The sequence below is a fragment of the Stegostoma tigrinum genome, chromosome 27 (genome assembly GCF_030684315.1).
Source record: "Stegostoma tigrinum isolate sSteTig4 chromosome 27, sSteTig4.hap1, whole genome shotgun sequence".
Classification (NCBI taxonomy): domain Eukaryota; kingdom Metazoa; phylum Chordata; class Chondrichthyes; order Orectolobiformes; family Stegostomatidae; genus Stegostoma; species Stegostoma tigrinum.
In genome coordinates, this window is record NC_081380.1 from 5,224,137 (window position 1) to 5,248,954 (window position 24,818).

Here is a 24,818-nt window from a genome sequence, read left to right on the forward strand (position 1 = left end):
AAATTGGATTGCTTTAAACAAAGAGTTGGGGGCGTGCTGCCACAAGTACATTAAAATTATGGGAACATGGATAGAGTGGATAGTCAGAGTCTTTGTCCCAGGGTTGAAATATCAAACACTAGAGGACATAGTTTTATGGTGAGAGGGGAAACGTTTGAAGTAAATGTATGAGGCAAATTGTTTTTTTTACACACAAGAGTGTAGTGGGTGCCTGGAATGCACTGCCGGGGAGGTGGTAGAAGCAGATACAATAACAAGGTTTAAGAGGCATTTAGACAGACACATGAACAGACAGAGAATAGAGGGGTACAGACAAAGTGCAGGCAGATGGGATTAATTTAGAATGGCATCATAGTCGGCACAGGCATGGAGGCGCTGAAGGGCCTGTTCATATGCTGTACTTATCCATGTTCTTTCCCAGCCCTTTCGAGACCATCCATTATTCAGAATGTCAATTTACTGGGACTACATTTCTGTTCCTGGTATGTTAGCTACTAGCAGAAATTCCTTCCAATAATGCGATAAATTATCCCAAATTTTGTCTCCTAGGTATGTAGGATTTGCATTTATATAGTACCTTTCAGAAAGCTTTACATTTAAAGAAGCATGGAGAGGTAATAATCAAATTTTACCCCAAGAGCCTACCAGGACAATGATGTCAAAATAAAATTACCACCCAGTTACAAACTGAACTCTAACCATGCCACCACACTCTCTTACCTGTCCTCCAACCCAGTATCAGTTCCTCTGTCTACAGGCGTAAGGCTGGAAAAGCACAGCAGGTCAGACAGCATGTAAGGAGCAGGGAAGTCAATATTTCGGGCTTAAACACTTCATCATGTCTGGGAGGGGAAAGAGAGCCCAGAAATAAACAGAAGGGGAGTGGGGCTGTGGGAAAGTTAGGAGAGATGGGGATAGGTGGATGCAGGTAGGGGCTTCTCATGATTGATCCATCGAAAACAGACTTAAGCAGTCCTTATTGTCTGCAAGTCACTCTATCAGTTTCCCCTGTACATTTAGAGGTTAAATCAGAGTGTAACGTGGCCTAAGCCTGACCTCTAATGGTCAACTGACAGATCAGTCCATACCTGCAACAGGCATTTATAATCAGAATAATTTCAGTACTGAGCAAGCAGTCTGACAAAAGGCATGAGAATCAAACTCTCATCAATACCCAATGAGATGGCAAGGAGCAATTGGTAATGTTTTGTTTTCTGAAGTTGTTCATATAGTGCACCTATTAAATAAACAAAAATTACTGCCTGGAATACAAAATAAATAATATGGGTAACTATTTTAGGGAGTCACAGTTTATACCAATGGCAAAAGATTTGTATAGGTGTGTGAACAGCACTCCCAGAAATAAAGCCGTAAATCATTTCCTCAATTTTACACTAACTTAAACAGAATTTGCCTCCAGCAAAACAGCCAAACCTGTCCACTTTCTTTATTGATAGAGAATGCACACATCTACATGCATTCTCGCTCAACATTAGGAATGTAGATACTGATGGGTTGAAATTGTTTAACAGCAGGTTCAGCACATGCTGAAGAGACTTATGCGACAAAAACACTTTTACCTCAAAGCTGGAAGGTCTCAGCATGATACCATCTATCCTCACTTCCGTTAAGCCCTGATAACCAACTGCAGCAAACAATACTCGTCACTGTTGTTAATTGGCTGCAAATTCAGAAACAAGTTGCACTAGCTGGCGCCCTATACAGTGAGCTCGTCCACTGGGATCCCACGCATGATATAACTGATCGTACTCAGATTCTTTAGAGGGAATTGGAAATAAACAATGTCATAAATCCTGTGACGCTGATCACTTCCAGACAAGTCAGTATAATGTGCACTTTCATGTCTGCATGACCATCAAAAAGGGCATTTCCATAACATCATTGGAATTCATTCTTTGACTATCAAAACAAACTGTAACCTTGATCTGTGCCTCCCATTTATTTCATCAAATGATTTAATCTGATTTAATCCCTTTGAACCGGGTGCATATTGTAAACTGGCATTTCTTAATGAGAGAGCTATTCATTTACTGCTGTTTAATTCTACACTAACAGCAACTAATATTTTCTCAAAGATTAATTTCAGCCTGATTTTTGTACATGTTTGACAAGACTCCAAATTGGCTGCTCAACTCCAATAAGGTTTTTTTCTCTTTTTATCTCTTCTAGAAATTACTGTGTGCATATGGCTGGGTGAGGGGTGAGAGCTGAATGGAGGTAATCCTGGGCAGAATAACTCTGTGCTAGCGTTCAGGAGGCTCAATGAACAAGTTGTACAGTGACCTGTCCAGATGTACCGGCCTTTCAACTCTCAAATCTGGCTTCCAGTCCAGGTGAGAACAATTGGGCAAACACTTCCTGCCTCTTAATGTTAGGGGACCCAACTTGAAGTGATCAATCTTGTCTTCGACAGTCGCTCTGCATAAAAACTACCTTCAACTGATACTAGGAGGCAGTTTCCCTCAAAGGAGCTCAAGGTAGATAGTTAAAATGTATTGAATGCACATATGAGGAGACGGGTTGCATGAAACTGTACTATTGTAAGAAGGGGAAGGAGTTTTAATCTGCTTTCTGAACATGTACAGAAGTACCACATCACAGGAAGGATGCAGATCTTTGGAAAGGGCGCAGAAGAGGTTTACCAGGATGCTGCCTGGATTGGAGGGTATGAGCTATAAGGAAAGGCTAGGAAAAATTTTCTCTGGAGCAGCGGAGGTTGAGGGGACACTTGATATAAGTCTATAGAATTCTGAGATGCATAGCTAGGGTTGACAGTCAGAATCTTACTCCTGCCAATTTGAAAAATCTTTTATTAGGGGGCTTGCATTTAAAGTGAGAGGGGCAATGTTCACGGGAGATTCGACAGGAAGGTTTTTTGGTTTACGCAGAGTGGCAGGAGGCTGGAATGTGCTGACAGGGTTGGTGGTGGAGACAGATACAATAGAGATGTTTAAGGGACTTTTAGCTAAGTACATGAATATGCAAGGAATGGATTGAAATGGACCAAGGGCAGGCAGAAGGCATTATTTGGTCTCATTTGGTGTCAAGGACCCATTCCTGCGCTGTACGTTCTATGTTCAGTCTGAAATCAAAATAAAACGTATTCGGTAGATCAAATAGCATCCTTGGAGAGAGAAACAGACTCAATATTTTAGTTCTATGACCTATGCTCTTAAGAATTTCAGGAGTGCTGAAGTAGTGTATATTAATACAAATGAAGTCTATATTTTAAAATATACACAATCTCTAAATACTCTCTTCCACACACCATCACAAGGACTGCACTATGGTCCACTGGCAACTTGCTCAAGAGTTGGGCAACTGTCAGCTACCTCCCAAGATTTCTTGTTAAAAATATCTGGGTTAAGCACCGCACAGGCAAATGTGAACCCACTAGAGGTAGCTCCCCTCAGCGAAGGATGGTGGTAGTCAGGAGCAGAATTCTCTTTCCACGTGTAAGTGGGTCACAAACGTAAAGCCGATCACGTTTATAACACAAAAAGGACGCTGCAGCTGCTGGAGATCTGAAATATAAACAGAAAATGCTGCAATTACTCAGCATTTGCTGCATTTTCTGTTTCCACCTCATAATCAATGTTTACTTAATGCTTTATAGGACAGATCCAGATTTCAGAACTGGCAATATTCTGGCAATGGGCTGGTTGGGCTGAATGATCTGTGGTTGTAGACTTGCTCAGCAAGCTGGTGTGTTTGATTATAGATGTTTTATCACCCTGCTAGGTAACACTGTCAGCGTGCTTCCGTTGAAGCGTTGGTGTTCTGTCCCGCAACGGACCACAACAAGAGGACACAACACGACCAGAGACACTAGTCACTGTGCCGTACATCAGGGACATATCAAAGATGACCACAAGACTATTTAAACCCTTAGGTATCAGGGTAGCCCACAAACCAACAGCCAACCTGAGACAGCTACTAACGAACATAAAGGATCCCAAAACCACAACCAATAAAACTAATGTAATAGACAAAATACCATGCAAGGACTGTGGGAAACATTACACAGGCCAAACTGGAAGAAAACTGACAATACGGATACACAAACAACGACTAGCCACCAAGAGACACAACCAATTCTCACTGGTCTCAATATTCATGGACAAAGAAGGACACAAATTTGACTGGGGCAACACATCTATGATAGCACAAACCAAATAGAGACATGCCAGGGAACTCCTGGAGGCCTGGCATTCCAACCGCGACTCCATCAATAAGCACATTGAACTGGACCTGATATACGAACTACTGAAAAACAGAACTGGAAGTAATGCCAACCACCCCAGCAAACTCAGGTACATAAATAACAAGCGGGACCAAACACCAACACTTCACCAGAGGTGCACTGACAATGTCACCTAGCAGAGGGACAAAAGTCTGCAATCAAACACACCAGCTCGGCGAGCAAGTCTACAACCTTATCCACAACCAGAGCTACAAATCTTCGAGAGCTTTGCATGGCCTGTTTCTGTATCATAAATCCCAAGTAAAGTTCACCATTTATTAAAAATTTGTACAGGGCATTAGCATCACTGGCAGGGCTGGCATCTGTTCCCCATCCTTAGTTGCCCTTAAACTGATTAGCATTCGAGATCATTTCAGTGGGCAGTTAAGAGTCAAACGCAAAGCTGTGGGCCTGGAGTCACATGTATATCAGACCAGGTAATGATGATAGATTTTCTTCCCTAAAAGGACAGTGGTTACCCAGAGGGGTTTTTTTCAACACAGGTAGTTTCATGGTCATCATCACTGAGGAAAGCTTCTGATTCCAAATTTTACCATTTGCCACAGTGGGTTTTAAAACCCCTGCCCCCAGAACATTAGACTTCTCATACATTCTCACCCCTATACCAACACCCCCTCCCTCAACCCTTACATCTATTTGTTGGACTTAGCTGACAGCCTGCAATAATGGCACCCTTAACTGTAGGAAACATGGCAGCTTTTTTGCACAAAGTTTGGTGCCACAGACAGCAAAGATATAAATGGGCTAGACTTTTTACTTATTGTTGAATTGGTCCAAAGATAAATGCTGCTCAGGACATGGGGAGATTGTTTCCATTTCTGCACTAGAGCTATGGGATCTTTACGAACACTGGAAGGCCTCTGAAGCTTTGGGTTTAAGTTCTAAGATAGCACAATATCACTGAATAACAGAATCTCTACAGTGTGGAAGCAGGCCATTTGGCTGATTGGGCTGAGTTTGTGCAGACCCAAACAGCATCCCACACAGACACACACCCCTACTATATCCTTGTAGCTCTGAATTTCCTACCACTAGCCCAACATCCCCCGGATACTACAGGCAATTCAGCATGGCCAATCCACCCAACCTGCACATCGCTGGAACGTGGGAGGAAACCTGATCACCCGGAGGAAACCCACACAGACATGGGGAGCATGTGCAAACTCCACACAGGCAGTTGCCTGAGGCTGGCACTGACCCTAGGTCCCTGATGCTGAGAGGCAGCAGTGCTAATCACTGAGCCAGCCTGCCACCCCAGTAATGCAGCTCAGATCAGTAAGGTAGCAGGAGACATTCAAGGGTTAAGGTACAAAGAACCATTGTTCCGAGAACAAGCCACAGCCATGGTTATAAGCATTAAATTGGCTGAGAGCTCAGGCTCAGCCGTATTCCTGGAATGTTTTCCGATTTTGTCAAGTCACATTTTTCTCACGCACCACATAATGACTGCACATTTTCTTTCTGCATTCCTTACTACCCCACACAGGTACAAAGGCAGGCGTTTTGTGGCGTGATCAGACAGGTTCCTGCACTGCAGTGTACTATATGTGAACTACATCATTCCAATAATTATCAAGGTACAGAGGCTAATACCAAAGATGGAGTGAAAGTTCAGTTTAGAGCTCGGGCATAAATATACACGTCAGTGTTGAAATACTGGGGGTGGGAGCATGCATGTGCGTATCTATCCACTTTGCATCCACACCTGAAAGTCCCCAAATTGCCCAGGAAACTACATGCATATGAGACACTAATGGAAAATATGCCGTCCTTGTAAACACTGCTCCAAGTACGGGACAGTTCTGTTTTGTTTGATGCTGATCTCTTCACCAGTAAACCTGACAGAAACAGTCTATAAACGGAGAAACATTAACAGCTCGGCAAGTCAGTACTGGCAGTGAGGAAATCACTAAGGGCTGACAGCTGAGAACTGATGGGGATGCCAAAAGTCATCTTTGGCTGGGACAGGATTACTGATGTGGGGGTGGCCTTTTACCAAAGCTGGTAGCAAGAGGCCTCTTGCTGGATCTGGAGTGAAGTCATCAGTCAAGAGAGGGCCTGGGGTCAGGAGCAGAATGCAGCTCTCTGTGGCTTTGGGAAGGGAGAAAGAGACTATGAGAAGGCTGTTGGTGTGAGGAGGTGAAAATGAATGCTGCAAAGAGTAGAAGGGAGGAGAGAAATAGGTGTCAAGATGGGTTGGGGAGAGACAGAGAGAAGGAAATTGAAAGAGGTACAGGGAAGGAGGGGACTGCAAAAAGTGAAGGGGAGAAAGAGGCTGCAAGGGAGGTGTGGTAGGACAGGAAGGTTGCAAGAAGAGGTGAGACAGGCTGCAAAGGAGAGAGAATGGCTTTAAATTTAGCAACAATGAAATACTCAGTCAATGAGATCCAAGAAAACTGAGGTAATTAATTTCTTCCACATGAAAGTGGAATCTCGAGTTTAAGGCAGCATAAGCTCAGGAGCTACTATACATAAATGGCAATATAAATCAAAAAAGTAGTCCTCAAAAAAAATATTGGGAGTAGCCCTTGAAAAAGAAAAATTTGTTTGACCACTGCACAAGCATATACATCGGTAGTTACTGATGACTGTTTTCTTGCCCCTAGCATTTGTCATCCATTTACTGGACTCAGAATTGATTTATAAGGAAAAGACTCTGTCAGAAGACAAACAGGTCTTGAACAACAGTGGGGGCAAAGATTATGGGAGCAGGTAGGAAATTAGAAGTTAGGGCAAGAGCAGATCACCCAAGATCTCACTGAAACCTACGAAATATTTGAAGAGGTAGACAGGATAGCTGCAGGTAAGATATTCCTTCTGGATGGGGAGACCAGAACTAGGGGCTCAATTTAAAAATAAGGGGAATGCCATTCAGGCCTAGGGAAGATTTTTTTTTAAACTCAGAGGGGCGTGAATCTTTGGAATTTCTTCTCAGATGACTGCAAAAGCTCAGCCCGAGTATATCTGAAGTAGAGACTGATTAATTTCTGATTACGAATGTCATGAGAAAAGTGTGGGTAACAGGCAGTGAAGCGATCAGCCATGATCTTATTAAATGTTAAAACCGGCTTGATGGACCGAATAGCCTACACCTGTTCCTATGTTCCAGTGCATTAGGGGATAACCTTATGTGAAAGGGGCTGAACAGCTTGATTCTGTACAACTGGTGATGGTAACTGTGGTGGGGAGGTAACTTGAATTTAATGACAAAATCAAGGCAAGGCGGCAAGAAGTGGAGTTAAGGATATCTGGCTTCCTTCCAGCAGGAGGGGTAAGGTATAATTGCAACAAGACAATAACTGTTTTCAGTACATCAGCGGCAAAGAAAGCTGACAAATCAAAGCTGTGATGTCTCCTGGTAATTAGCTAGGATGGTTAATTATAAAATACTCTGTATTCAGTGAGCTTGCAATACCAGAACCAGAACAAGCCAGAGTCCTTATCCAATATATTCCACAGGTGGTCTAGAATGGATCTCAGTTCTGGGATTTCACATATACTAGAGGGCAGGTAGTGTTGGCCAAGATAAGAATAATACCTGCTCTACCAGGGCATGGCATATTAGCTGTGGGTCTTGAGCCTCTGATCTTCTCCTGTTAAGACAGCGCTTTATTTCAACTGACAGCCCCTCTAGCATCAGCCATGTGGAACAAAAGGATGCAGTTAAATATAGCCCACCTCCCTTGTCACTATCAGACGTGCATTTGACTAACTAAGGTTACAATAAAAGATGGTTCCTCTGCAAAGCAAATAGTTGGGGCTTAACCTAGATGTGCTACAGCAAGGGGGTTGAATTCTTGCTTTGAGAAACCACAGGGGACGAAGGAGTTGTGGTCTTGTCACAATGCTCCCTTCCCTGGCTTTCCTTTGTATCCACCTGCCCTCCTGAAACCTTTTGCAACAGCTGCACTGAGCCAAGTGTCTGAATTCTTGCTGCAAGTTCATTAATTCAGGAAGATCACAGAACTTGTGGGCATTTTCAAACCACAGGAGCTCAAGGAGCTGAAAACACCAGTGACGCATAGAGTCTGGCGAGAGAGTCAGACATCAGGACAATGGAGTTGCAGAAAGCTGTGCGCCCTTTCCACATGCTCAGCATGGTCCTCGGTCATGCAGGCTCAGTAAGAGCTGATTAGTGGAGAAATAATTACCTTAACTGAATAGTGCCACACACTTCAATAACAGCAATGTAGGAGCGCTGAAACAGCCGAAATTATATCCACCAGGGGATGGTAACTGTTGAGGTCTCCTTACAAAGGGTGACAGTAACTTTCGCAGCTGTTACAGCAGACATTTCTTAAAGTATACTTTTACAAATGCAGTCACAGCCTGCCCAGTACATTTGCATCCTCAGTCAATTTACTGTTCCAAGTCAAAAATGCTTGGCTCAATCAAGGCCCAACAATTTCTGCATCACAAACGTACAGGAACTGACAAAACTGGATCCTGATATGACGCTTGCCTGTGCTGAATAGCCTGCAGACACTCTCAAACCAGGTTCTCACATGTGAAAGAAGGTTCCACCTTGAGGGATAAGAAGTCGAAGCGTACCTGTGGAATCCTACACCATTGCAACTGGATGCTTTCAGAAGCCAAACAACGGAGAGAGGAAATTAAAATAATTCTTGTAATACTTTGACAGGGAGGCAACCCTTTTAAGGGATTGTACTCCTAGCTATAATTGCTGTTTATGATTGTGCTGATTACACCCTAGAATATAGAGCCCATAATAATTGATCTCTTACAACTTGCACTGCAACCCTAGTTGCAGAGAGTCAGAAATATTTGCATTTTTATAGCACTTTTCACAGCCATCAGATATTTCATAGTGCTCTATATTCAAGTCATATTTTTAATGTCTAGCTACTGTGATGTGGGAAAAGTAGCCATTAATTTGTGTTGATCAAACTCTCACAAACTGCAAGGTGGTAATGACCAGATAATCTCAGATTTTTTTGTGATGTAGATTGTAGGTAAATATTAGTCAACTGTGGCCTTTGTTTAAAATAGCCTCAAGATCACCTGATCAGGGACATGGGGCCTTTGTTTAACATCTCTTCTCAAGCACCTCTGACAGTGCAGTATGTTTTTTGTAGCGCACCAGTGTACAGAAACCATTTAAATCTCAGGATTGTCAGAACCTGTGCAGTTAAATTTACCAGCAGCAGCACAGAACAGACCGAGATTAATCAATTTGAGCCAGCAGCTTGAGTGCCACATATGCTAGGTCACGTTTTCTGGGGAACAGGCTTTGTGCTGGTGAAGCTGGCATTCCAGGTGGCAGAACATCAGTGTGCCCTATTGCAACAAACACAGGCTTTCTGCCACCCGGCTGGCAGCAGTCAAGCTCCTCAACAATGACGCAAGCCTGTGACACAGAGTTAGCAATTGGAAAGGTGCCAAAATGTAGTGATGGCCAAAGAAAGCTACTTCACAGTAGGAGCCTTGCTAACTGAAAGATTCAATCAAATATTCATTGCTAATACAACATATTAATAAATAACACCCAGGATCCTGGGTGCCGAGTTTAAAAATGGGGAATTCACTGCTACACCTTCATAAATGTTTGGTTAGTCCTCAATTGTAATACTGTGGCCAACTCTAATCGCCACACTTCAGGAAGGACATCAGACTATTGGAAAGGATGTAGAACCAGATCTAGAAGAATGGCAGAGATAAGCCTAATATCAGCTTCGCCATTAGAAGTAGGAAATGTACCAGAGTGTCTGTGATAAAAGATGTGATAACAGGACAATTAGAAAATACCAGATTACACAAAGTGGACACAGATTTACGAAAATTGAAACATTTCTGACAAGCCTACTTGAACCTATGAATACATGGGTATGTTGCTTATTTGGATTTTCAGAAAGTTTTTGATAAGAGTCCCACATCAAAAAATCAAAATCAAAATCAAACTATGAGATTGGGATAATATGTTGGCAACTGGACCTCAGCAATTCATAGAAAATATACCAATGATTTGAAATGTGGGAATGACGTATTACTTCTAAGTTTGCTGATAATACAAAATTAAATAGGATGAGAGCATTGAGAATATAAAAAGAGTATTATTTAAATTGAGATTGATTGGAAAACTTTGAGGTGCAAAATGATTTGGGTGCCTGTGTACATCTGTCACTGAAAGCAAACATGCAAATAGAGCAAAGAATTAGGAAGGCAAGTGGTATTTGGAAGATAATTAGAAATTTTTGGAAAAACTCAGCAGGCCTGACAGCATCTATGGACAGAAAGGAAAGTTAATGTTTCAGGTACAGCGCCCCTTCTTCAGATATTCTTGCCATAGAGGAAGCAAAAGTTCACGTCGATTTCTGGATGCCCCAGGTTTGTTATATTAGGAGTTGGGTCACAGAGCGACAGTGCGAGAGAGAGAGCGCACGAGAGAGAGAGAGCACGAGAGAGAGAGCGAGAGCGCGAGAGAGAGAGCGAGAGCGCGAGAGAGAAAGAGAGCGCGAGAGAGAAAGAGAGCGCGAGAGAGAAAGAGAGCGCGAGAGAGAAAGAGAGCGCGAGAGAGAAAGAGAGCGCGAGAGAGAAAGAGAGCGCAAGAGAGAAAGAGAGCGCAAGAGAGAAAGAGAGCGCAAGAGAGAAAGAGAGCGCAAGAGAGCACGAGCAAGAGCAAGCACAAGCGAGAGAGAGAGAGAGAGAGAGAGAGAGAGAGAGAGAGAGAGAGAGAGAGAGAGAGAGAGAGAGAGAGAGAGAGCGAGAGAGAGATAGAGGGCACACGAGTTAAAGAGCGCGCAAGAGCCAGGTGGGGGAGGTGGACAGATCTCATTAAAATGTTGAAAAGGCTGGATGCAGGGATGATTATTGTCCAGGGTGTGCGAGGGGGGAGTTGAAGTGGTTGGCGACAAACAACAACACCTCTCAGTTGCGAATCACTTCAACTCATTCTCCTACTCCCACTCCCTGGATGACATGTCCATCCTGGACCACCTCTAGTGTCACAATATTGCCATCCAAAAACTGGAGGCCAAATGACCTCATATTCCGCCTTGGAACCCTACAACCCAATGGTCTCAACGTGGGCATTACAAGCTTTAAAATTTCCCCAGTCCCGACCTCATCCCCAGACCAACCCGCTGCTCTCGTCCCCGCCTCCTTGACGTCTGTCATCTCTCCCACCTATCGGTCCTCCCACCTCACTAACCAACCCCCACCCCCACTTCCTACCTACACTCACTTACTAGCTTCATCCCCACCTCCTTGACCTCTGTCTTCCCTTCCACCTACCCACCCCTCCCTTCTCACTGACCAACCCCCATCCTAACTCCCTATCTACACTCACCTTTACTAACTTCATCCCTACCTCCTTAACCTGTCCGTCTTCTCTCCATCTATCTGCTCCACTATCCACCTTCCATCATCGCCTCCCCCTCTCTCTATTTATTTCAGAGCCTCCTTCCATTCCCTCATTTCTGAAGAAGGGTCAGCTTTCCTACTCCTCTAAAGCAGCCTGGCCTGCTATGTTCATCCAGCTCCACACTGTGTTATCTCAGACTCCAGCATCAGCAGTTCCTACTGTCTCTGATTATCCCCCAATCTGGCGATTCCAGAACAAGGGATCACAGTCTCAGGGTGGACCATTTTGGAATAGAGAAACTTCTTTACTCAGCAGATGGTGAACCCATGGAGTTATCTGGCACAGAAGACTGTGAAGAGCACTGAAAGAAAGAGAAAGACTTCTATAGACTTAAAGATGTCAAGTTCTGTGGGAAGAATGCAGGAGTATGGCATTGAGATAGAGGATCGGCAATGATCATGTTGATTGGAGAAGGAGAATTGATGTGCCAAATGGCCTACTCCTACGCATGCTCCTGTTTTCTACATTTTGGTGAGGAGCCTGTTGAAATTGGAGGAACTGGAGACATGTGAATTGTTTTCTTTAAGAGGACAGAAAGGCACATTGAATAGAGGGGTTTATAGTTATCAGGGGTTTTGATAACATAATTGAAGAAAAACACTTTCCATTCACAAGTTCGGTGGACACAGAATTAAAATAAAAATGGGAAAGATGACAAGAAATTGTTCTAAACAGTGAATTATGATGCATTACATGAAAGAGTGGTGGAAACAGATTCAACAGTAACTTTTAATTGGACAAGTACTTCAAGTGGAAAATTTGCAAGGGCTACAGGGAAGAAGTTGGGGAGTGGGATTAGTTTGATCTTTGAAAGAATTACACAGGTATGATGGTCTGAATGGTCTCTGCCCTGGGCCACAGGAGCCTTTGGTTCAACAGAAGCAATCTCCCAGTAAGGACTACTGCTTTATCTTCTTGTACTCTCTTCTAAGGATGAAAGCAGCTGGCTGGTGTCATCAAAGAGCTTTCTGCAAAGGTTTGGCAAATTGAGTGGCAACAGAAGCCTGGTTCCTTACCTGCTGGTGCTGCCGCACTCCATCAGTGATGTATTTGATTGCACACTGCAGCAGCCGAGCACAAATGACCTGAAACAGATGAGGAAAAGAAAAATCAGCAATGTCCAATAGCTGACTCAGCAGATTCGCTGAGGACAAAGAAATCAGCAAAGTAGGGAGCCAGAGTCTTTGTGCACAGCAGCCAGTCATTCTGAACAGCTATCGTTTGCCGGAGACATGAGGCATACAGAGATGGAACTGGCTGACATAATTACAGTCAGGATAACCATACAGCTCGGCTTACATTGCAGGCAGCAGAAAGAGTTGCCAGCATTTAGTTGACATGTGATGTCACAGGAATAACAGCAGGATTAATGTCGGGGTGCATTGGTGAAAACATTAAAGTGCAGTTTCTAGTTTTATATATTACAATCCAGACGCTGGTTCCTCCAAACTACAGTTAATACTTGGTTTTATAATTACGTATCATTTCTACCAAAAGACTATCCAATCCCATGTTCCGAGTGCATTGTTATAGCAAACAACATTCATGTGTCCAATCTAACTGCTACAGAATCAGCATTCAGGTTTTCCCCACAAGGTCAAAGTGACAGTGTCAGTTCTATGGTATGATCAGAGTCTGAATATAAGTTGAGCACACAGAGTGGCAACATGCTGTGAAGATGTTTCACTGTGGGATGTGCCTACACTTCACAGATCACGTGATGTATTAACAAGCAAAAATAAAACAAAGTGTGCGGGGGAAGGGGAAGAGTTCAATAACTGGAACCAAATGATTATTTACTCCACAAAAGCATGCACCAGGGGGGTTAACCCTCACTGTTGAAAGCAGCAGTGAGCAGGTCCCTGACCAGTCAACAAGTGCACCAGATAGTCACACTGACAGAGTGGAACACTGCAGGTACAGATCAGTACAGTTTGTCGAAAAACAGGTGCCAGGCTACACCTTGATGCAACATCCTGCGCTCACAAGATTCCAGACATTAAAAGGGCTCCTGGACCAAGGTCAGACTCAGCAACAAGCTCTCCCTTGGTAAAACAACTAGTTGCCACTAAACCTGCTTACTGTCCAATACAAAAAGTGCGGGATTTCCAGGCAATCTGGTTAGCGGGATGGTGTAAGCGCCATCTGCTGCTGTCTGGAGGTTGATGGGCCATCTCGACTATGGGGCATTAGAATTGGGACAGTAACTCTGCCAATCTTGGTCCAGGCACCGCAGCTCCTGCAAGTGCAAGAGACTTGAGAGTTGAGTGACACGTGCAACACTAAAGTTAATGCTCATTCCTAAATCTCTCTCAATAGGCAATTCAACAAGATACAGGTGGCCACTTTCCCTTGTGTAACTAAACACAAGCCTGTATTTTTTAGAGGGGAATCTTGAAGACAAATCTCATATGCATTCTTCTTGATACAGTTTAAAATGGAACTTGTGCACAAGCTGAATTAAAGTGCTGATGAGGCTCTCTCATATACTTACTGGGGAACGATTGAAGAGATCGATAAACATGGGGCCAGTGAGGGAGCAGTTGCGTTTGGTCATGAAGAGGGTCAGAACTTTCTCATAGATTACAGCCACTCTGTCAATATCCAGGCTGCCGAGTGAATCAGCCTGCAACAAATAGAAGACATCAAACTGCAGGAGAGGTGTAAATTAAGGTGGATTTTTAAAAACAAGTCTCAATTTAAGTCAAACGTTTGAGGGGGTAAGAAAGTGGCATCATTCACGCCCGCACCCCACACCCTCCCTCGTTTGTGCAAAGCAAAATCTGTCCCCACAGCTCACTGAGCTAATGTGATTCAGCACTGATACTCAGCTAAACAATGATACCGCAGACACATCATGGGTTGAGTGCAGCACCCCTCCCCCTACAGAGGCAGTCGGATCCCTTTCTCTGCAAGAGACACTCCCCACCCTAGCCTTGTCGCCCTGAGAGATTTCCCCGACCTTTGCCTGAGGGTGTGTGTCGACAACCCCCTTCACCGTAACAAGGCATATGGAGAGGGGTGGGCTAAATTCATCCACTGGGGACTGGCCAGGAACCAACTGGAAGCATGACAAGTCGTGGGGAGCTCACTGCTCACCATCCGTCATCTCTTTATTTATAGAAGATGATGTACAGTAGAGGTAACGGTGAATGAGGAAGGCCTGGTCACTCATGCGTGGAACAGCCTGTGTATTCCACACTCCCCAGCGTGCAGCCTGCTTCAAGTAGCAGGTGTGAGCCAGACAATGTCAGGGCTGCGTCATTTCCAGAGGATTTTAGGTCAAATTTCACACCATTTGTCGGTGCAGAGATGATCAGCACATAACGAGCATGCACTGTCTCACTTGTTAGTGATCTCTTCATTAAATCCAAGAGGTTCTGAAGACAGCACGGTCGTTTTTATAAAGTCTGAGGGGGTAGCCTGACCCGGTCCTAATGTTTGCCAGGAGTAGATGGGAATGTTTAGTTCACTATTGGTTTAGAATCAGACTGAGGAGCACAGGTTGCTACTCATCCAGGGTGCCTGACTATGGCTCATTCACAGCAGCAGGAACTCAACACCAATTTGCTGTGGGGTCCCTGTGGCATGGGTTGGCACAGCTCAGTTCAAGATGATTAGGTTTATCAATCAGGAAACCCTGGAACTGGAGGGAAATAGAAGCTCTGACACGACCCCACTGTTCTGCGGACAGTCAGTCATGACTAGTCTCTTGGCGACCATGCATGGGAAGGAAAACACAACAGTCAGCGCGTAATCAGGCCCCAGATTAAATGTGCGGCAATAATTTGGCCGAAAACAAAAAGGCAGACAGCGTGACTAAAACAGTCAGCTGCCTGACCCCCAGCCACCCCATGACACAGGCCTGAGAATGATCTCCCAACACCTGCATGGACCCTGAGCCCATCCACCAGGAAACAAAAACCCAGAGCATCTCAATGCATCAGAACCACACAACGGACATCTGTACAGGCAGGCAGCTGTGGAATGAAAATTACAGGCTACAGCAAGCTTCAGTTTTGATATTATGCAAAATTATAAGTTAGCAGTATTTACAGCAAAGGAGGAGAATGAAAAACTGATATAAAAAAAATCAAGAGTACTGTGGCATTAACAGTCAGCAGTTTTTTTTTAAATCGCAAAGATACAATGCATCTGCCCAAGAATGGATCCTAGCAAGATCGAACAGAGTAAACAACAGGAGACAGAGACAGAGAGAGAGACAGAGACAGAGAGAGATGGCGGCAGGGTTGTTGAGGGGGAAGAGGGACAGACCGGGGAGAATAGGAGGGAGAGAGAATGGCAGAATGTGCGAGAGTGATTAGTGGGGGAGACCAAGACAGCGCGAGGAGACACAGAGAGATAAGAGTGCAAGACAGAGACAGTGTGAACGTGCGGAGAGTGTGTGTGTGTGTGTGTGTGTGTGTGTGTGTGTGTGTGTGTGTGTGTGTGTGTGTGTGTGTGTGTGTGTGTGTGTGTGTGTGTGAGAGTGAGGTGAGTGAGTGAGAGAGAGAGAGCGAGGGGGGGGTAGGGAGAGAGGAGCGGAAGGAGGGGGAGGGGGAGGGGGGAGGGAGGGAGAGAGGGAGACAAAAACAAAAAAGGGAGAGGTAGACAGACAGAGGCCTCAAGAAAAGCTGACAGTTTGGACATGGATTATACTCTCGGGAGGTTTAATTCAGATGTACAGTGATTTGCATTCTACACAGCTAATTACTGATGAAGCAAAATGGTTAAAATAGCACGAGATGCAGAAAGATTGCATGTGTGGGAAAGAAATCTGGATACTGATGGCATTTAAGGCAATACCAAATTCTGACACCAATACTTAGGGTCTGTTAGCAAGTCGGGGTCTTTAGATTATTATTAAATAGAAATTTGGCACTGCTAGCACAGTAATGCTGTGTACAATCCTTTTTTCTGGGAATTAAGTGCTTGAATATGCCTGGAACTGGCAAGAAATATTTTTGCAGGTGGGGTGGAGGGGCAGACCCACACTGACAAGATAAAGAGGGTGATGTTGGGAAAATAAATCAATTGTGTATGTTCAGGGAGAAATGTACTTTAACATTACTGGGGCGGGGCAGAGCAGAGAACACTTGCTTTCAGTCATGCAACCCCTGCTCTAGTTCAAATCGCATCAGTGGATGGCAAACAGGACATATTATTTGACTGCAACACCTGAAATCCCTCACCTTAAGGAACAGTTGTATTTCTGACAGAATCAAGCAGGCTAATTACACATGTAAAAGCCATTTTTTTTAGAAAGTAAATGATTGCATTAGAATCCTCACAGGGTTTTCACTGATTGTATTGAGTGCAGTGTGTTCTCAAATTAGTGCCTCGGCAGTCATTACCAAAATATCACAGGTAGTTAAACCTGGCCCTCTGTTCTCCACTTTGATGCACATACCTGTGCAGATTCAGTTTGCACATCCCCCTCACACTCTTCCTTTTTACAGGTGCCAGCGGTTGTAGGTTCAGTTGGGCTTCCTTTCAGTACTCTGAAGAGATAAAGGCTCCCACTGCCAAAGAACATATAAAACCATCTCAATTCAATTTCCTCATCATCGATGAACGAGCCAAAAGAATTGAAATGTTACTGCAAACCCTGGAATTCCAAATTTAGTTAACCCAGCTCAAGACTTCTGGGATATCCAGTCAGTTAGGGAGACAGATTTTCCAATGGTGCAATCTCACATGCTCACATATGTGGGACAGGAGCAGAAAGCACAAACCTAAGTGCAGGACATGCAAAACACACATCCATTGATTCAGCTCAACCCACTGTAACTCTGGGACTTCAGAATGTTCTGTGATTTAACACAAGAGGAAATCTGATATTGCTACAAATCAAGAAAAGACTTGGGGTGCCCCTACTTTGTTTTGGAAAACAGAAGTGAAGAGAAGCTGGCGCTCTACAGACCGTGTCAGGTCCTCAGCACATCCCATAGTGCTCCACAGTTAATGAGGTGCTTCATAAGGCTCATTCCTGTCACTTTCAGAGGATATATGGAAATCAATTTGCTTACAGCAAAGCTCCATAAATACCACAGAGAGGCATAAGCGTTTCTACAATGTTATGAGGGGGATACATAATCCCAGGACACCGAGGCCACTTTTGTTTTTTTTACAATATCCTTTTCGGATCTTTCCAAAAGATCTCAGAAAGCTGACAACGTCTCATTACAATGACTGTGCTGCATTTTCTCAGTACTGTGAGGAATTATCAGTTCCCATGTCTTCCAATCCTGGTGGAAGGCTTCAATCCAGCACCCCCTTACACAGAAGTGAAGGGGGCACCACTGAGCAAAGGGCACAGATGTTAGAAGAAACAGGGTAAAGGAGGAATTTGGGTGCCAGTGAGAGAAGGGGCAAGTACAAAAGGGGCAACGGCTAATGCATACACAGATATTTATAAGGGAAATATACCAGTAAGGGGACATGGCATACAACTTTGAGGGAAAACAAAGCCACATTAATTTATGCCCTCAATATCCACATTATTTGAATGCTTGATTGACATTCCCATCAGCACTTTCAACAGAGATAATGGGAACTGCAGATGCTGGAGAATCCAAGATAACAAAGTGTGAAGCTGGATGAACACAGCAGGCCAAACAGCATCTTAGGAGCACAAAAGCTGATGTTTCGGTCTAGGCCCGAAACGTCAGCTTTTGTGGTCCTAAGATATTGCTTGGCCTGCTGTGTTCATCCAGCTTCACACTTTGTTAGCACTTTCAACAGACACACTTTTGTCATCACTGATACACTGGCAGCAGTGTGTGCCATCTACAACGTGCACTGGAGTGTAACTCACCAATGCTCTTTCCATAGTATCTGCCAAAGCTACGATCTCTATCACCCAGAAATACAAGAGCAGCAGGCCCATGGCAACTCCTCGCCAAGCCACCTACTATCCCGACTTAGAAATTTATTGTTGTTCCTTCACCACCTCTCCTGTAATTACCACCATAATAGTAGAGTCAGTCTTGCACTCATGCTGCTCTTGTACTTCTGGGTGGTAGAGGTTGCAGGTCTGGGAGATGCTGTAGAAAAAGCACGTAGTGACTCAGAAAGGCATCTCATTGTCAGCTTGTCCACAGTGATTAGGGTGGGGCAATAAATGCTGGCCCAGCCAAGGATGGTCATATGCCATGAACAAGCAATTGCTCCACTGAACAAATAGTCACCTCCATAAATGCTGACCTTAGCAAGCCAACATACTGTGAACCCTGACCCAAACAGACACCTCTATGAACCTTGACCCAAGCAGACCATTCATGTTAACCCTGATCTGAGCAGATTTTTCTTTGACATAATGTACCTGAAACAATACAGAGATACTGAAGAGTCTGGTTGCTTGCAGGCTCGATTTAGCAATCGTTCCATCAACTCATGCAGGTCATCCTTTATCTCAGAGATGTCTCGACAGTAGCGCTTGGCTTTGCATAGCTGATTCCTATGGAAGAACAGAGAGAAGGAGTGATGTGACAGTGAGTGAGAGTGTGTGTGTGCGCACATGCCTGTGTGCGGACATGGAGGGGGGGGGGGGGGGGGGTTGCTGTCAAAAATCACAGGAACAACAAAAAAAATTACAGATATTAAAAGGAGGATCTTGCGACAGGACCTACTTGACTGTGAATGCAGGGAGCCACACGAAAGGCAGATTTCTTAGTTAAACACATTGACTCAGACAAGAATTCCACTGGTATTAGAGGAAAGTGAAGAGGATGATCTATAATGAGCACTGCCTTGATGGACTGAACGTCTGTTTCAATAATTAATTCAGCGTGGCACAATGTCATCCATGGAAGCAGGAGCTGTGTCCTACAACTTGTAACTCGCACAGTCCTCTGCTCAACTCATTGTCATAATCCTTGAGAGATGCACAAATTCACTGGCTGCAGTGATTGTGGGGGGATGTATGAAAGGCTGGGTCCCTGTACTCCGTACAAACAGCCCTCCCACACTACCCATGACCAATCCAGTCACAATCACATGGACAAATGTAGGATGAAATTCCAGGGTCTGCTCTTAAAACCTAGAGCTCTTGCTCTGCAGCAACTGGCTCTCTGTAAATTTAACCTGAAAATGTCAGAAGAGCGGTGAATGATCCCAATCCCTAACTTGTAGATCATAATTACTACAATTGCCAAAGTCACAAAGAGAATGCAAATCACTGACTTCAAAATGTCTGCAGTCTTGTGGAGAAAGTCTTGCTCCTGTTTGTCTGAGTGAGAGCTTGGGGTCGCTTCAATAATTGCAATCAAGGGCTCAATAATGTCAAAGACAAGTGGGCTTTCAGGCTGTTTCACAATGAACACTTCAATGAAGTCCAGGACCTGAAAGAGACCAAGAGGAGAATCTGTTAGAAAATATAAACAGAGACATAATCAGGGAAAAACACCATCCAAACACACTGGGACAACAGTGCATAGGAGAAAATCAGGAGAAAAGACACGTTCACGTAACTCAAATACACAAACAATAAATATATATGGGACAAAAGTAAAATGGGATAAGGACTGGAAGGGGCTCAGAGATGGTTCACCAGGATGTTGCCTGGGTAAGAGCATTTTAGCTATGAGGAGGAGCTGGATGGGCTTGAGTTGTTTTCTTTAGAGAACAGAGGGTCAACAGTGGATTTGGTAAGAGGTGTAGGAGATTATGAGGGGCTTGGACAAGGTGGATAGAAAACAGCTGTTTCCCCTAGTTGAATGGCTAATAAGAAAGGGGCATAATTTCAAGGTGAAAGGCAAGTAGTTTAGAGGGGACTCGAGGAAAAATGTTTTTGGCCAGAATGGTGGGAGTCTTGAATGCACTGCACTGAGGCGGAAACCTTAACCTTTAAAAAGGTACATGGACGAGCATTTGAAATGTCATAACATTCGAGATTATGGGCCAAGTACTGGAAAGTGGGACTAGGTAAGGCAGATCAGCACAGACTCAATAGGCCAAAGGTCAGCTTCTTTGCTGACTCTGTCCGGGGATTGGGGCATCCTACATCAGTGTTCTTCAATTGTGGTATACTGCCCCCTAATGGTGAGGAGGTGGTGGAGGAACTGCAGCAACATCTCTGAACTGTGTTTGCAGATTCGGAAACAAGTAGTGTGGCCAGCTTACTAAGTATCATGAGGAAAAGATAGCCAGGGTTGCAATTAAACACCTTAATCACTAAACTTGCAACAGGGAGTCTTCAAGTTAATTACAGGCCTGGGATCATAAATGAGTTATATCCCATCAGGATTGTACCATACAGTTTTGCAGGTTTATAAATTAATCAACTTTACCTTTTGAAAATTTAAATAACTATGTGGCTTGCTTTTAAAAGAGCTTCCCAGTTTGCAGTGTTGAGAAGCCCCAGTTATAACAAGTATTTTCTTTAGCACTATTGCTTGGCCTGTGAAGTTACAGATCAGGACAGCACAGGTTCAAAGATAGTGCATTACCAAGATTATTTCAGGATGATGGCCATCAATGGCCACTTTTTGACTCCTCAGTGAATACGTTAATAAAATAAAAGCAAATTGGTCTTAATACAACACCACCATCAGCTGGTGTGGAGATGCACTGCATCTCTCTACCAGAGTCAAGCACTATTAAATGTTTCAGAAATTGTACTTAATTTACTCAACACATTTAATCCTAAGTGAATGAGTCATTCCAACAGAAACTAATTATAATATCAGATTACATACTCCAAGATCACAAACCTACAGTAGAAAGTATTTCATTAGCTTGCTGCAAGACTACAATAAACTGGTATTTACTTCCTCAGCACTGGTAAATACCTATGGCACTGTTTACAAGGAAGCTGGGGTTTGCAGTAGTTGCAAAGTATTATTGTAAACCTATCCTTTAATGTTTAAGATGCTTTCTACAAAGATACCAGCTAACTGGCTGGAGGATGTTACCTTGCGCCTATAACGTATCAGTAAGCTGCCCATAAATCTAGGGCTGTAGATCAGAACAATCCTGGTCAAGTCAATCAAATTCCTCTGAAGATTCCAAATGTGCAGTTTACAAACTTAATTTCCTTTTGCCCGAGTATTTAATTTTCATCTTTGAATAACAAAAGGGGAATTGAGATGACAAAAAGAAGAACAGAAACAGGTGGCTGATATGATATGGAATATGGCTGAAGCAAATTCAATAAGAAATTTCAAAAAGGAATTCGATAAATACTTGTAAAGGAAAAAAGAAATTGCGGGAAGAGAGCTGGAAGTGGGGTGCAAATCGGAAAAAGATCCAGAATGGGCAAAATGGGCTAAATGGCCTTCCATGTAACAATTTTCTGTTCGATTATGGAGTTAAAAAATATTTTTGAAATTCTACAGAAGAAAATAACAAGATATAATTTTGGTTAAAAATAACATTTTGCTAATGTTCAAAGTTTAATCTGAAAATCTGTACCAGCCGCTCTTTGCATGTTGCCACATACCTTCATTTTGAAATCTGTCCGCAAGGTCTTCTCTTTCCTCAGCTTTGCCTTCTGATCTTTCTTAGCTTGAAGATGTTTCTTATGTTCAGCAAAGAGGGAGGAGATGTTTTTGTCCAATGCCATCATCATCTCGTCATCCACCTCCTCCTCGTCACTGCTCTCCCCTTCCTTGCACTGTAGGGGTTGAACACAGAGAGGTAGGGTCAAAGCTGCAGCTTCGATTTCAAAAGTTTCCTTCAGATCAGACTCAGCTATTTCTCGATCAAACATTTTCTGAACGAGCCCGATTGTTATACATCAGGCTTTTTTTATTCACTCGTGGGATGTGGGCATCATTCTTATTATCCATCCCTCATTTGATTTGATTTATTATTGCACAGTGAACAGTTTTGTTTTTGTGCAGCATAAGCAGATAACACGAAGATCATAGGGTGATTGAACAGAACGAGGAATGTAAAGTTACGGCTGCAGAGAAGGTGCACAAAAAGCAAGATCAACATTAGATTTGAAATTTTGACAGGTCCATTCAGAAGTCTAACAGTAGGGAAGAATCTGTGCTTGAGCCTGCTGGTATGTGTGTTTAAGTTTTTGTACATTCTGTATCAATTGCCTGAGAAAGTGGTGGTGAGCTTACTTCTTGAACCATACAGTCCATGTGCTCTCGGTTGATCCACAATGCCCTTAGGGAGGGTATTCCAGGATTCTGACCCAGGGATGGTGAAAGGATGAAGATCTATTTCCAAGTCTATATGTTACAGCAGCACTCAGATAAACCAATGTAGAAATAACACATTGTGTTATCACCGACTGGGGCCCCGTGTGAGCTTAACTCACAGCAAACACGCCCAAGTCGTAAGATTGTGAGCACAAACTCCAGGCTGATACATTGCAGCAGTGCTAAAGGAGTGCTGCCCTTCTGATGTGCTAATAACCCAGGCCTCATTGGTCCTCTTAGATGACAGCAAAAGATCCCCACGGCACTGTTTCAGGCAGAATGAAACAGCTTTTCCAGGCATCGTGGCACGTAGTTTACCCTTTATTATAATCACATGGTGATTCAGAGACTCTCCTGTGGACCTATTGTTGTTACAAAGCAACAGTGGCTAGATTTCAATAAATACTTCATTGATTATACCCCATTTCAGCGCAATATTAGGAATTGAAAGCGCTATATATCTATGCAAGTTCTCCCTTATAGAATCCCTACAATGTGGAAACAGACCATTTGGCCCACCGAGTCCACACCGACCCTCTTACGAGCATCCCACCCACATCCACCTTATCCCTGTAAGCCTGCATTTCCCATGGTTAATTCACCTAGCCTACATAGGCTTGGAAACTTAGCATGACCAATCCACCTAACCCACACATCTTTCTTTCCTTCAAATGCACCCAGTTCATGATTAATGACATAGAGATACAGATTTGTGGAAATGCATGTTTTTTTTAAGCTTTCATTGCTAAAACATGAAGCACCCCGCTTCGTTCACTGAAGGTCAGAACCATATTGCAATGCACCCAAAGTCTGACTTGTGATTCATTCTCTTGCCAAGATCAAAAAAAAAACTTACAGCTGCACGGCCTGCCTGCAGAACCTTCATCAGTTCCATGCGAAAGTTGTCATCTACAGCCTCGTCCTCAGCAATTTCCTCCTCACTATCATCGTCGTCGTCGTCGTCGTCGTCGTCATCGTCATCATCAGCATCATCCTCACCCCCCTCAGATTCATCGTGGTCACTCTCATCCTCCATCTAGAAGAATAATACATATGCACTGTAAATCATTACAAGCATCAAGAGACGTGAAAATAAATGAAGATGTAAAGCACACAGAAGGGGCCAGAATCTCTTCAAATATGGCCATGTTGCACCTTTGGTCAGTAGTATTACTTGCTATAGTGCAATACTACATTCTCTGAAAGAAAAAGAGAAATTTCATTTCAGCTCACCCAGGAGATTATAAGGCATCTTGTGGGATAGGAGACAACACATGCAAATATTTAAGATGTCATGATAAATGAACAGGCCAGAGAAGGTCTTGTCCCCAGCACTTCTGAGAGAGTTCCAAACTTTAGCCAACGGTCTTCAGTACATGAATTGCACAGAGCAATCACCCACGTTAAGCTCTAGTTCCATACTGTGTTAAGAAATAGGGGTGAAATAGGAGTAAAAGACAATGGTAGCAGACACAGAGACAATAAAATTGGTCACTCAGGGCTTCTAGAGATGGCACAGTGTGGATGGCAGAGTAATAGAGGATTAAGTTTTGGTGTGTTGCTTCTGACAATTGAATAGTTTGCTGATGTAGAAAGTGAGCACTTGGGTGAAGTATTCAATACGTCACAATTATTAGGGATTGCATATATGTCTACATATTGAGAAGAAATTGAAAAAGACTATATTTTTAATTAATTACTTATCTGTTAATAATTTTTATTCTATAAAAGGAGTGCATGAAAATTCCACCAGACTGATTCCTGGGATGTTGGCACTGTCCTGTGAGGAAATTGGACCTGTACACCTTAGAGTTGAGAGGCGATCTCATTCAAGCATACAAAATTCTTACAAGGGTGAACAGCCTAGATATAGGCCATTTAGAACTTAATGGGAAGAGAGCCAACATGGGTTTTGAAAGGAGAAACTGTGTTTTAACTAACTTGGAGGCTTTTTTGTTTTACAGAAAGCATGTTGATGTGGTGGACATGGGCTTTC

At 43.5% G+C, this 24,818-nt stretch overlaps 1 protein-coding gene and 1 non-coding gene across 2 annotated transcripts in view; both read right to left on the reverse strand.

The window, feature by feature from the left end:
- Positions 1-24,818, reverse strand: part of mybbp1a (MYB binding protein (P160) 1a) — an 82,052-nt gene that overhangs the window by 16,101 nt on the left and 41,133 nt on the right. Inside the window, exons 17-23 of the mRNA XM_059655313.1 lie at positions 23,679-23,858; positions 22,108-22,281; positions 19,851-20,008; positions 18,991-19,125; positions 17,077-17,188; positions 14,161-14,292; positions 12,683-12,751 (exon numbers count right to left, since the gene is read on the reverse strand). Of these exons, the coding sequence (XP_059511296.1) occupies positions 12,683-12,751; positions 14,161-14,292; positions 17,077-17,188; positions 18,991-19,125; positions 19,851-20,008; positions 22,108-22,281; positions 23,679-23,858 (960 nt within the window). The remainder of the gene's footprint in view (positions 1-12,682; positions 12,752-14,160; positions 14,293-17,076; positions 17,189-18,990; positions 19,126-19,850; positions 20,009-22,107; positions 22,282-23,678; positions 23,859-24,818) is intronic.
- LOC125464806 (small nucleolar RNA SNORA50) lies at positions 20,976-21,112 on the reverse strand. The gene has a single exon (XR_007250094.1). It is a non-coding gene; the product is annotated as a small nucleolar RNA SNORA50 (small nucleolar RNA).